Source organism: Phocoena phocoena, chromosome 20 (assembly GCF_963924675.1).
Source record: "Phocoena phocoena chromosome 20, mPhoPho1.1, whole genome shotgun sequence".
Classification (NCBI taxonomy): Eukaryota; Metazoa; Chordata; class Mammalia; order Artiodactyla; family Phocoenidae; genus Phocoena; species Phocoena phocoena.
Window position 1 is genome coordinate 48054535 of NC_089238.1, and position 13802 is coordinate 48068336.

At 38.7% G+C, this 13802-nt stretch overlaps 1 protein-coding gene across 7 annotated transcripts in view; it reads left to right on the top strand.

The window, feature by feature from the left end:
* Positions 1-13802, top strand: part of CNTNAP4 (contactin associated protein family member 4) — a 256272-nt gene that overhangs the window by 23585 nt on the left and 218885 nt on the right. For 6 of the 7 annotated variants that reach the window (XM_065899255.1, XM_065899257.1, XM_065899262.1 and 3 more), the window contains exon 2: positions 10490-10600. In XM_065899255.1, coding sequence (XP_065755327.1) covers positions 10490-10600 — 111 coding nt within the window. Of the gene's footprint in view, positions 1-5525; positions 5536-10489; positions 10601-13802 lie in introns of those variants that run through there. The other variant, XM_065899261.1, reaches the window with a different exon arrangement.

A 13802-nucleotide genomic window follows, 5' to 3' on the forward strand; every position in this document is an offset into this window, starting at 1 on the left:
AATGTGCATTAAGCTAAAATACTTTTGTTTAGCTCACAGGAAACATCCTGACCAGGCCCACCTGTGAAGGACAGCAGGGAGGAAGAAATTAACACATCCCTTCAGAGGCTGACCAGAACCAGGAAATGTTTGACTTTACTCCCTCCCCTTTTAGTATAAAAGAAGCCTGAATTCTAAATCAGGAAAGATGGTTCTTTGGGGCATGAGTCCACCAACCTCTTGGTCTGCCCGCTTTCCAAATAAAGTTGTTATTCCTTGGCCCAACAACTTGTCTCTTGATTTATTGGCCTGTCGTGCAGTGAGAAGTAGGAGCTTAGACTCGGTAACATCATCATGGTGTCACATGTGGTCATTTATCTGTCAGTATAGGCTTGTGTTGCGTACCGATTCCTAGAACTCTGATCCTGTCTTTACTTTTTAATTATTTCTTCCACCCCTCACCTTTGGTTGGTTTTGTTTGGTGGACTTGGAGGTCTCTTTGTCTTAATATCTGGACTTTAAATAGTTGCTATTAAACCTCTAAAATCAATCAGCCTCTGGCTGTGCTGTCTTTAAAAGTTAACTGCCTTCCCATTAATCCATTATTTGTGAAGATTAATTGGGAAAGCTATTCAAACCAAGGCTATAACTTGGGTATGTAAGCCAGTGTTTGCCTCCAAGTGAAACCTTATCCCATTAACATCAGAGTATTTAGACACACACACACACACACACACACATACGCATATGTATCTATGTGTGTGTGTGTGTGTGTATATGTAATTCACCCATGGCTTATGTAGGAGAAAATGCACAGAACTTTACAGGCTGCTGCCAAAATGAATTCTTGACAACTAGAAAACCATCTTTGTCTTTGACTCAGCTCTAGAAAAAATACTGATAAATATTTACTTGAGTTGCAGCAATATATTTTGAGTTGCAGCAATATGTTGTGTTTTAGATTTAAGCCACTGATTGACAAAGTTAGAAGCTCGTGTTTGTCTTATGTCTAAAACTAGTCTCCTCAGTGAATGTTAATTTTCATGTCAGAGTCAAATCACTACTCAAGCTGAAGAATTTAGCAGTGATCTATACTCAGTGGTATCTAATTGAGTTGAAATGTTATTTTAGGTAATGATGAGAGAGAAAGATCAGGATAGGCCCATATTTTGTCACCTACTCTTATGAAAGATTATATTTTATTCAAGCCCAGTTGTATCATCACTACTCCTTAAAATGTATTCTTTTTCTTTTTTTCTCACCAGAATGTCACTGTGTGGTGGCTGCCTCCACACACTGTCAGTTGACATAGTTACATAGGGAGAAAGGGATGGGTTGTGTGATACCATAACCATTTCTTCAATCTTTAAATAGCCTCGTGAAACAGTATGAAAAGCATAAAGAGATTTGCAAAAGGAACAGATCTCTCGATTGGATAGAAATTAATTTGCAAGTCTGTTTTAGTGGTTTCCAAATTACCATGGTCCTGGCTAAACTACACCCCAGACAAAGCAAGTCCGAGTGACCTGGAATAGGGCACAGTCATGGGCAAGTTTTAAACCTCCCTCAAGTGATTGTGCTATGTAGCTAGGATGAATTGCTATAGGTGCATGCTCCATAAAAGTGCCAGCCTGAGGCTGATCCGGGTATATATTATTTTATCAGGAGGCTGATGCTACTTTTCAAACATAACCTGGGTCTTCTACAAATTCTTAGGATGGCCTTCTGGGGCTTTTCTTTGATGTGCTGAGTGAGTGCTTAGAGTGGTTACAACTGTGAGGATGAGCCTGCAGAGTTGGGAAGAGCTCCTTGACGTAGAAATCAACGAAGGCCACCCAGATGAAAACAAACACAGGCTCTTTATCCAGAGTTTACTATAGCTAGGGAGTCAGCCGCCACCACTTGTGTTTGGCAGAGACTCAAAAGCAGGCAGGGGGCAAGGGAAAGGTTTATAGTGAAAAGACAAAAAAAAGAGAGAAGGCATCAGGTATGCCCTGACTGGAAGCTGTTGGCAGGGGGAAGCTGTAGACAGAGTAACCAGAAGCAGGCCATCCTATGTGATGCATTAGGTGTGTGTATTTGGGTTCTTCTGTATTTAGCAGAGATTTATCCAGTCCTTAATTGGAAGCAGGGGCACAAATTAGAGAAGCTATAAGATATTTACCAAGTACTGGCTGTATGGGGCCAATTGCTACAAGGGATTATCGTTAGGCTTCCTGCGGTGGCTACCGAGGATAGCAGGTTGGTTCCTGGGCTGGTTGCTGCACGTTATGGGTCAGAAGTTCTGTTTTTGTGTGTACTGTGGCCGTTGTCCATTTGTATATTCAGTCTCTCATTGGGCAGAAGTGGTCATCAGGGACTGGATCCTGTGTCATGCCAGGGCAGGAAGATGGGACTCCTCCTGGAATCCTAAAACTGGACCTGAATAATCTGTAGAACTAACTCAGATTTGGCTTATGGTTAAAGAACAATATTGTTTTCTCATTTTGGGGATGAAATCTTGCCTGTACACTATATTTCTGATCTATGTTAGCCTAATTCCACACTTTTCCTAAATTAGTCCATGATTTCCAATTTCAACTGGATGACAATTTCAATAATATAGATCAGAAATAAAACATTTTCTTTAAGGAAATAGATTTCTTGAAGGGAAGGTCATTCCTTAATCCTGAATTTGTCAGTGGAATATTTGGGTTCGGTCTAAATAGTAAACTGTTTTCTGAAAAGAGTGAGATTCCAATGTTACCAAAGCTCCCTGTCAAAAGTCCCACTCCTGCCTCTAGTATATGGGAATTTTTGAAGATTTTTAAGCATGTTTCCTATCTATCCTATCCTGTCGTGTCCTATCCTTCTTCAGTGAGTATTCCCGTGGGAAATATGATACATTAGCAGGTATGCAATTGATTTTGGCGGGTCTTCCAAATAACAGAGAAGGTTGTTCTACTCAGTGGCCACTAAGCTGAATGTTACTGAAAATGTTACTGAAAAAGCCCTACTTTTGCTCAACTGTATTTTAGATTACCAGTACCTGTTTCAACAATGTAGTGGCTCAGAACAACAGCTGTGTGTCTTTGGGTAAATCGTGTAACCACTGTGTCCCTTTCTCCTCAATTGTACAATGGAGTTAATAGTAGCAAATAGCATGAGGTATTTGTCAGGATTCAACACATGTAAAGCACTGAGAACATAAGCAGCTAATAATATGGACCTATTATCTTAGTACAGGTAGTATTACACAGGGATTAAGAAAATTGAATGACTTTTATTAAAAACGGAACAGCTTTTACTTATGAGAATTAAAGCCCTTTGTAAAATAAATTACTTCTGATCAAGCTATATTAAAATACTTTCAATGTAGCTTGCATCTTTATTTGTAAGAGGCTATTGAGTTTTTTCATATATACAGTTCGCCAGAGGTCTAATTTCTCATTGTCTTTTTAATGGCAATGGTAAGTTCTCTCACAGTGAGGAGTAAATGATGTCTTTTCTGAAGTACTGATTTGAGAGCCGTAGATCTGTGTGTCTCTGCATGTGTATGCACGTGCACACACACATGAAAGTGTCTCAACAGAAATCAGGTGATTTTTCCCCCTGGAATATGTGTATTCTAACATAATTCATTAAAACTCTTTACATGAAATCAAGCAAGACTGAAAATACTAAAAAATTACCTCCCAAATTTGTAATTACAAAAAAAGACAGAACTATAGTTTCACATTTCCGACTGTATTATCAAGTTTAATGTGGAAATTCTGACTATGAAAAGTTGTATAAAAAGTAATATATATAATTTTGCAAAAGCATAGAGTAGTAAGCGTGGTGTTCATTTCTTCCTCGGAAAGAATTAACTAATTAACCAAACATGCCTTGCTACCCTTTTGAATTGTACAAGCCTTCCCCCTGATGACTGTGCTTTTAAATTTCACTGGTGACTGAAGTCCTTCATACTCTCCTGTGCCCCTTGTACCTAGAATGTGCTTTTTTTCTCCCGGTCAAATTCCCTCCTTCACCAAGCTTGTCAAGCCGTACCCGATCCCCACCGCGTTCGGCTGCGAGTGAGTTGCGACAGCCCAGTTCATCCGCAGCAGCTGAACCGAGGGAGCGGTGGGAGCTGAGTCCCAGCATGCAATGCGGCAGCCCGAGGCCCGGGGCGAAGCGGTCCTGGCGCCGTTCTCCGCTGTGGGGGACAGCGGGATGCAGGCCAGGGCTCTCTTGCTGGGAGGTAGACAGCCCTATCCATCCCGTGTGCAGGTGGTGGGAGGTACAATAAGCAGCACGGGGGGCCAGGAAGGCCTCAGTCTCCCAGGTGCCCATCCTGAAAGTTGGAGAGGCAGCAGAGAATTTCCACCTGGGCCCTGCCATTTAGGAACCTTCCTTCTTAAGGTCAGGAGGCAGCGCGAGGGAAGCTGGGAGCTAGGACCTCCACGCCGACTCAAAGCGAGAGCTGAACAGAACCAGAGCCAGCGGCACACATGTGCCACTGATGTGCAGGAAGCAGGAGAGAGAAGAGCAGGCTACAGTGCCGGGAGGGAACTGAAGGTGAGGTGAGGTGAGGGCCACAGCCTGAGCTGCTCATCTGTTTACGGTGCGGCACGGGGGTTGCAGCCGTCCAGGGTCCAGGCCCAGCGTTCCCGCTCCACAGTTGGCCCAGGTTCTCCCTGTTCAGCAGCTTCTGTGGTGGGCAGTCCTCTGGAGACTTGCAGGAGTGGGTGCAGAGGTGTCAGTACTTGCACGTTATATATTTACATACGTAAATATATAAATTACATATACCACCGCGCCACCGTCTGCCTGTCTTCCTTATCCCGGCCCCCACTAAGCCCCAGCACTTGTAGTGGTCTCGCCTGGAGACAAGAGGGAGAAGGACAGAGGCTCTGCCATATCCCACTGCCTCCTTGGACCCTAGAGGTACTGAGACAGGGTGCTTTCGGGAAGGAGGGGAGCCTTTGGGGGGCCATCCCCGGGGCCTGGACCTAAGCAGGGGAGGCCATGTCCTGCCCCACCTCTTGTTTCTGGACTCTCCTCCCCTTTGGGTGTGTGAGTGTGTTCTAATTTTCTTTATGGAAAAATAGACCAAAAAACAAAAATAATATATATAGAGAGAGGTATTTAACTGCGATAAACTAGCCCCATGTGGCCAAAAAAAAAAAAATATTCGTATTATATGTATTATTCATATTATGTGAAATATATTTATATTATATGTATGTATAAAATCATATGTATTGTTATTAATGCATTTTATGCATATAGTATGTATATAGAAATATGTTCAGACATATTTATATAAGGTTACCATGTAAGTATATGCCATCACTTAAACTTATGATGGCCAACTTAGCATTTATACAAGGGTCAGCTTGTATATATATATATATATATATATATATACACACACACACACACCCATACACACGTATACATTATACATATGTATGTTGTAATATAGGTATGTTATAACACATGCACATGCCTGTACACATATGTAGTATAATTGTATATATAATTAATGTGTATTATAATTGTGTATATGATTACATATTTATATGTATAATTGTATATGTAATATATGTATAACACAGTATAGTATAACTGTATATTGTATAACTATACTGTGTTATACATATATTATACATATATATGATTATACACATTATACATATATAAGTACAAATATTGTATATATACATATAGTATGTATATAATACATTATACTATTATATAAATATATGTATAGTATATACATATAGTATATGTGTACTATATACGTATAACATAGTATATATGTACATATATACTGGTCCCTTGGTGAAGGGACCAGGATAGTATGATGGTCTGATATAGTACTTAATTAAAAAATACAATTATGTTTTGAGCTGAAATAATATATTATTTCAGCTTTGAAAAGCTCCTTCCTTAAATGCCTGTATATTTATACACTCTGAATAGTGGTAAAGTAGAACTAACAATCACTGAAATTTGAGAGGAAGTTGAGCGTCTAGCTGGGGGATTAGTCCAGGAGAAAACTAGTTCATTGGGCTGCTTTTACTAGAGTGTAGGGTAGGGTTTCTCAATGGCTGCACTGTTGACATTTGGGCCTGGATAATTTTTGGTTGTGGGGTGCCACCCTGGGCACTGTAAGGTGTTTAGCAGCATCCCTGGCCTCCACCCACTAGATTCCAGTAGTACCCCCAAGTTGTGATGACCAAAGTGTCTCCAGATATTGCTAAGTGTTCCCTGGGAGGGGGAGGGAAATCAGCCCCGCTTATGGTTCTCAGCTTTGCAAGACCAGAAGCTGCATTTTACTGCTTTAACTGGTACAGTCAGAGAAAACTGGTTTTCTGGAATGAAATTCACAGGAGACTGATTCTTTGTTTTTTTTTTTAATTAATTAATCAGTTGTTGGCTGCACTGAGTCTTTGTTGCTGCGCATGGGCTTTCTCTAGTTGTGGTGAGTGGGGGAGGGGGTCTCTACTCTTCATTACAGTGCACGGGCTTCTCATTACGGTGGCTTCTCTCCTTGGGAGCACGGGCTCTAGGCACGTGGGCTTCAGTAGTTGTGGCTCACGGGCTTAATTGCTCCGTGGCATGTGGGATCTTCCCAGATCAGGGCTCGAACCCGTGTCCCCTGCATTGGCAGGCAGATTCTTAACCACTGCACCACCAGGGAAGTCCCAGGAGACTGATTCTTAATCCAGAATACAATTTCATTAATGTCTAGAGGGAAATATCCGTTTTACTCGCTCCAGACTCATTATTGCTGAGATCCCCCTCCCCTGGTGTTAAGACTATTGCAGATCAACTTGGTAATAAACAAATAGCTTGGCAAACCTGGAATTGGAGTGTGTACCTACCTTCTTGAGAGGTATTTTTTCTTGAGAGGTATTTTGTTCATGTCATTATGGTGTCTGATGAAATTCCTGTACTCCAAACCTAAAGAAATAGTGATTATAGTCCTGGTGTTCTTACTTACTAGATTCTGGACCCCAACTCACTTTATAAACATCATGGTCCCATCACAATGAGATGAGCAAATTAACCAAACTCTGTGACTCAATTTTACCTCATCTGTAAAATAATATCAGTACCTCAAAGAGGAGTGGTAAAGGTTGGTAACTACGTGTTGAATGGCTGTAAGTTCTTAGCAGAGAGTGCTCACTGAATGTGTTCACTATTATTAGTTCTTTGTAAGAATAACTTTAGAATATTCTGCTGCTAAGTAAACATACCACAGATTGGGGGGACATGTAACCACCACTCAGACCTACAGCTAGAACTTTACCAAACACCAGAAGCCCCCATCTGTCCTCCCCCAACCCGTGTCCCCTGCCGACCTCTTTCCCGTATCACGTGTCCCTCTTCTCACAAGTGGAATAAGCACCCCTTCTCTTAGATTAATCCCATTCTTTTTAAGCTAAAAATAAAACAGTATTGAGTCTCAATTTATAGTGGCAAAAACAAATGTGCAATAAATATACGCCCTCTAGAGTGATTGCACTAAAGAGGCATTTTACATCGGAAACGTTGATTTGAATCTGCATAATTGATTATGAGTTGCAGTTAGACAGCCTTGTTGGGTCACACTTATACCTGAATACTCATAATGATTCAAAAATGATTATAGTTTTGGTAGACACACACCCACAAATGCACCCCCCCCAATATAGATAATGTGCTCATTTGCTCACACTAACACACACATCATAGCTTCCACAGCATACTAAAGCATTTTAGTTGTGGCTTGTGATTGGGTGTAATCAGAATTTCCTTCAACACTTCATGGATTGTTATGTCTTTTTATGTCTACACTTCTTAACACTTGAATTACAACTAGATTGAGTGTCAGTACTTAAGCCAGTCAATAGACATGCAGGAACTGTGGGCCAGTTATCAAGTCTTTTTTAAGAGCTAGCTAAAGCAGGGGTCCCCAACCCCCACGCCACAGGCTGGTAGCAGTCTGTGGTCTGTTAGGAACCAGGCTGCACAGCAGGAGGTGAGCTGCAGGCAAACAAGCATAGCTGCATCTGTACTTACAGCGGCTCCCCATCGCTTGCATTACCGCCTGAGCTCCACCTCCTGTCAGCATTATGGTGAGCTGTATAATTATTTCATTATATATTAAATGTAATAATAATAGAAATGAAGTGCACAGTAAATGTGATGCGCTTGAATCAACCTGAAACCATCCCCCCACAATTGTGGGAAAATTGTCTACCATGAAACTGGTCCCTGGTGCCAGAAAGTTTGAGGATCGCTGAGCTGAAGAGTTTAAGGTGTGAAAGAAGAAAAAGGGGACTTTAAATGAAAATGAGACAATCTTAAAAAATAAAACGCTACCTTTAGCAAATTCTTTTGAAAGGCAATCAAATGTTAAGTTGGTAAATTTTTACTTACCACTTATAATTTAAACCTTTAACTTTAAGAAAAAGTACATATTTCAAATGGCAGGACTGCAGAAAAATATTGTAGTTTGAATATTTAAGCAGTAAAACTGATAGTGACTATTTTATAAAAACCTATGTTCAAGAAGCATAGGCTTCATAAAATTTCAGATGAATCTAGATAATTCCTGGATTTATTTAAAATGTTTATTGTTAATTTAAAAATGGGACAATAATCCTGCATGATTTTTAATTACCAACGTATGTTAAATCCTAAATATAAGAGAAATATTTTCTGATTAGAGCAAAAATGGCAACAACTTAATAATTGTATAAAGTGAGAATCTGAAGATTGCATGAAATGAAGAATTAGCTGAATAAAATAAGCGTGTATAGACATCATGGTCAACATGAGACTGTTCTTATACTTTTCCTCGCTCTTTGTGCCTTACTTTTGATTGGATATGTGATATACATAATAGGATAGATAAGACATGTATATACTTTCATATATATCCTTACATACCTATTCACATACACATACAGGTATGTGTATGTATACACACACACACGCACACACACACTGCCTTCCTTTAGAAGTAACCACTATCCTGAATTCTAAGCTTTTCATTTCTTTGTTTTGTTTTGGGTTTTTTTGTGTGGTATGTGGGCCTCTTACTGTTGTGGCCTCTCCCGTTGCGAAGCACAGGCTGCGGACGCGCAGGCTCAGCGGCCATGGCCCAAGGGCCCAGCCGCTCCACGGCATGTGGGATCTTCCTGGACCGGGGGCACAAACCCGTGTCCCCTGCATCGGCAGGCGGACTCTCAACCACTGCGCCACCAGGGAAACCCTGTTTGATTTTTTAAATAGTTTTCTTTCCTAGTCACGTGTCCCTAAATAATGTATTACTTAGCTTTGCTTGTTTTTAAGATTCTCAAAACTATCAACATATATTATATGGTCTTCTATAACTTTTTTCATTAAATATTTTATTTCTAAGATCCAACCTTGTTATTTTATTTTATTGATTTTTTGGTGTATGTTGGTGTAGTTCTTTTTCCTGCTGTATGTTATTTCATTGTGAAAAGTACTATGATTTATTGATCTCTTCTTTCATCAGTAAATGTTCGGATTGTTAATCAATTTTTGCTATCATGAGCATTGTTGCTAGAAATCGCACACATCTCCCTGTGCACAAATACAAGGGTTGCTCTAGGTTAATGCTTCTCAACTTTTTTTCTTATGGCACACAATAAACACTAGTATTTGTATAACACCTAGAAGGCAAAGCTTCTTGAGACCAGCAGTTCATCATAGGGAGGCTCTGCCCAGGAGGAAATACATATCAATGGACCATGGGGTGCAGAAGGTCAAATATGCAAGCTGATGACAAATGGTTTTTTAAAAGTAGGTGCTCGCCTTTACACTCCCACTAGCAGGATGTTGGAGTTTCTCTTGGCCCACATTATCTGGACCATCTGGTGTTGTCAGACTTATTAAATCTTGCTGGTCTGCTGTTTGTAAAATAGTATCTAATTGTAGTGTTAATTTACACTTTGAGTTTGATCATCATTTAATAGCGGTTCTGTGCTGTGAACTCTCTGGTCTAGCCTTATGTCATTTTTTCTAGGGTGTTTTCTAACTGATTTAAAAGGAGTTTTTGTTTCTCCTTTTTTTTTTTTTTTCCCTTAATTTACAATACTATTTGTAAACTGTTTGGGGAGTACTTTCTCTATGTTGTGATGTTTCTCTTTACATCACATGTCTTTTGGCAACCCTAAGTTCTTAGTTTTAATCTAGTTAAGTTTATAATTCTTTCCTAGTATACATTTATTTATGTAAATTAGGAATACCGATTAGGTATTTTTGTTTCTTGTTTAAGTAAACCGTTTCTATCTCAAGATACTGTTTTGTAATTTCTACGAAGTTTTCCTTCTTCATTTCCATATGCTCTTGTCTTTAAATTCTTTTTCTCTTATTGAACTTACACTATATATAAGCAGTGGGCCTATTGTTAGAGATCCTAGATTTATTGTTTTGTTTTGTTTTGTTTATTGTTTTATCTGTTGAATCCAAGTAAGCTGTCAGCACATTACTAACCTGAATGTGGAATTTTTCCTTTTGGCAGACGATTGTGATGACCCTCTGGTGTCTGCCTTGTCTCAGGCATCATTCAGCAGTTCATCCGAACTGTCTAGCAGCTATGGTCCTGGATTTGCAAGGCTAAATCGAAGAGATGGTAAGTCTGCTTTTTCTGCTCTGATTGGTTCATGACGAATCTCATTCATCTTCCATTCTCTTTTAGTAAAATCATTGTAAGTGATATATTGTAAAAGGTAATAAATTTCTTAATAAGCAAATGGCAGAAACTGATGGGATGTTCATGACAGTTAGGATTGGCTCTAGAATGGCAAAGGCTTGCACCTGTTCCGAGATCTTGTATCATCATTTTAGTGCCCAAATAATTGAATTCCCTAAATCTAGCGATTTTTTAAATGTATCTTATAAAATAAATTTTCTTTAGAATTTTTTTATTTTTTAATTGAAATATAGTTGATATACTATATAATTTTAGTTTTAGGTGTACAATATATTGGTTTGACATTTAAATACACTGTGAAGTGATCACCATGTTATGTCTAGTAACCATATAAAGATATTACGGTATTATTAACCATATTCCTTATGCTGTATATTACATCATAACTAGAGGTTTGTACCTCCTAATTCCCTTCACCTATTTTACTCATCCGCTCAACCCTCCTCCTCTGATAACCACCTCTTTGTTCTCTGTATCTTTGTTGTTAGTTCTGTGTATCTAATTTCATTCTGTTTTGTTTGTTTTTTAGATTCCAGATATAAGTGCAATCATACGGGTTTGTCTTTCTCTGACTTATTTCACTTAGCATAATACCCTCTAGATCCATCTAAGTTGTCGCAAATGGCAAGATTTTATTTTTTTAATGAAAAATAAACATTCCACTGTATATGTATATACCACATCTTCTTCATCCATTTATCTACAGAGGACACTTAAGTTGCTTCCATACCCTGGCTATTGTAAATAATGCTGCAATGAACATAGGAGTGCATATATCTTTTTGAATTAGTGTTTTTATTTTCTTGGGGTAAATACCCAGAAGTGAAATTGCTGGACCTTATAGTATTTCTGTTTTTAATTTTTTGAGTAACCTCCATACTGTTTTCCATAGCAGCTGCACCAGTTAATCCCACCAGCAGTGCACCAGGGTTCCTCTTTCTCTACATCCTTGCAGACAGTTGTTATTTCTTGCCTTTTGGATGATAGCCATTCTGACAGGTGTGAGATACATCTCACTGTGGTTTTGATTTGCATTTCCCTGGTGATGAGTGGTGTTGAGCCTGTTTTCAGGTGTATCATGGCCATTTCTATGTATTATTTGAAAAAATGTCTATTCAGGTCCTCTGCCAATTTTTAAACTGAATTGGTTGTTTTTATGATATTGAGCTGTATGAGTTCTTTGTATATTTTGGATATTAAACCCTGTTCGAATATGTCACTTGCAGATATCTTCTCCCATTCAGTAGGCTACCTGTTTGTTTTGTTGATGGTTTTCTTCACTGTGCAGAAGCTTTTTAGTTTGATTAGGTCTCATTTGTTTATTTTTGGTTTTGCTTCTCTTGCTTGAGGAGAGGGATCCAAAAATATATTGCTAAGACCAATATCAAAGGGCATACTGCCTATGTTTTGTTCTAGAAGTTTTATGGTTTCAGATCTTACATTGAAGTATTTAATCCATTTTGAGTTTATTTTTGTATATGGTGTGAGAAAGTAGTCCAGTTTGATTCTTTTGCATGTAGTCTGATTTTTCCAACACCATTTATTGCAGAGGCTGTCTTTTCCCCATTGTATATTCTTGCCTTCCTTGTTGTACATTAATTGACCATATAACATGGTTTATCACATCAATTGATTTGCAGGTATTGAGCCATTTTTGCATCCTTAGGATAAATCCCACTTGATCATGGCATATGATCCTTTTTAATGCATTGTATATTTTGATTTTTGCATCCATGTTCATCAGTGATATTGGCTCGTAATTTTGTCTGTGTGTGTGTGGTGTCCTTGTCTAGTTTTGGTATCATGGCGATGCTGGCCTTTTAGACTGAGTTTCGAAGTATTCCTTCCTCTTCAATTTTTTGGAATAGTTTGAGAATGATAGATGTTAACTCTTCTTTAAATGTTTGGTGGAATTCACCTGTGAAGCTGTCTAGTCCTGGACTTTTGTTTGTTGGGAGTTTTTTGATTACTGATTCAATTTCATTACTAGTAATTGGTCTGTTCAGATTTTCTGTTTCTTCCTGATTCATTCTTAAAGATGGTATGTTTCTAGAAATTTATCCATTTTTTTCTATGCTATACAATTTTTTGTTGTATAATTATTTGTGGTGATCTCTTACGATCCTGTGTATTTCTGTGGTGTTGGTTGTAACTTTCCCTCTTTCGTTTCTGATTTTATTTGTTTGGTTCTTCTTTTTTTCTTGGTGAGTCTAGCTAGAGGTTTATCAATTTTGTTTATCTTGTCAAAAAACTCAGTTCTTTTTTTCATTGGTCTTTTTTTTTCTTGGTTTCTTTTTTTGTTTGTTTTAATTACTGCTCTGCTCTTTATTATTTCCTTCTGCTAACTTTGGGCTCTTTTCTTCTTTTTCTACTTCCTTTATGTGTAAGTTCAGGTTGTCTATTTGACATTTTTCTTGTTTACTGAGGTAGGCCTGTATTGCCATGGATTTCCATTTTCATTTTTCTCAGGGTATTTTTAAATTTCCTCTTTGATTTCTTCAATGACCCATTGGTGGTTTGGTAGCATACTGTTTACACTCCAGTGTTTATGTTTTTTCTAGTTTTTTTCTTGTAGTTAATTTCTAGTCTCATACTCATATGGTCAGAAAAGATGCTTGATATGGTGTCAGTTTTCTTAAATTTACTGAGACTTTTTCTTGTGGCCTAGCTTGTGATCTGTCTTGGAGAATGTTCCATGTGCACTTGAAGATAATGTATATTCTGTTATTTTGGGATGAGATGTGCTGTATATATCAATCCATCTGGTCTAATGTGTCATTTAAGGTCAGTGTTTCCATTTGGATGATCAGTCCATTGACGTAAGTGGAGTGTTAAAGTCCTTTACTGTTATTGTATTACTGTCAATATCTCCCTTTATGCTTGTTAATATTTGCTTTATATATGGATGTGCTCCTATGTTGGGTACATATATATTTACAAGTGTTATGTCTTTGTTGGGTTGATCCCTTTAGCATTTTGTAATGTCCTTCTTTGTGTCTCATTACAATCTTTTTTTTTTTGTGGTACACGGGCCTCTCACTGTTGTGGCCTCTCCTGTTGCGGAGCACAGGCTCCGGACACGCAGGCTCAGCGGCCATGGCTCATGGGCCTAGCCGCTCCG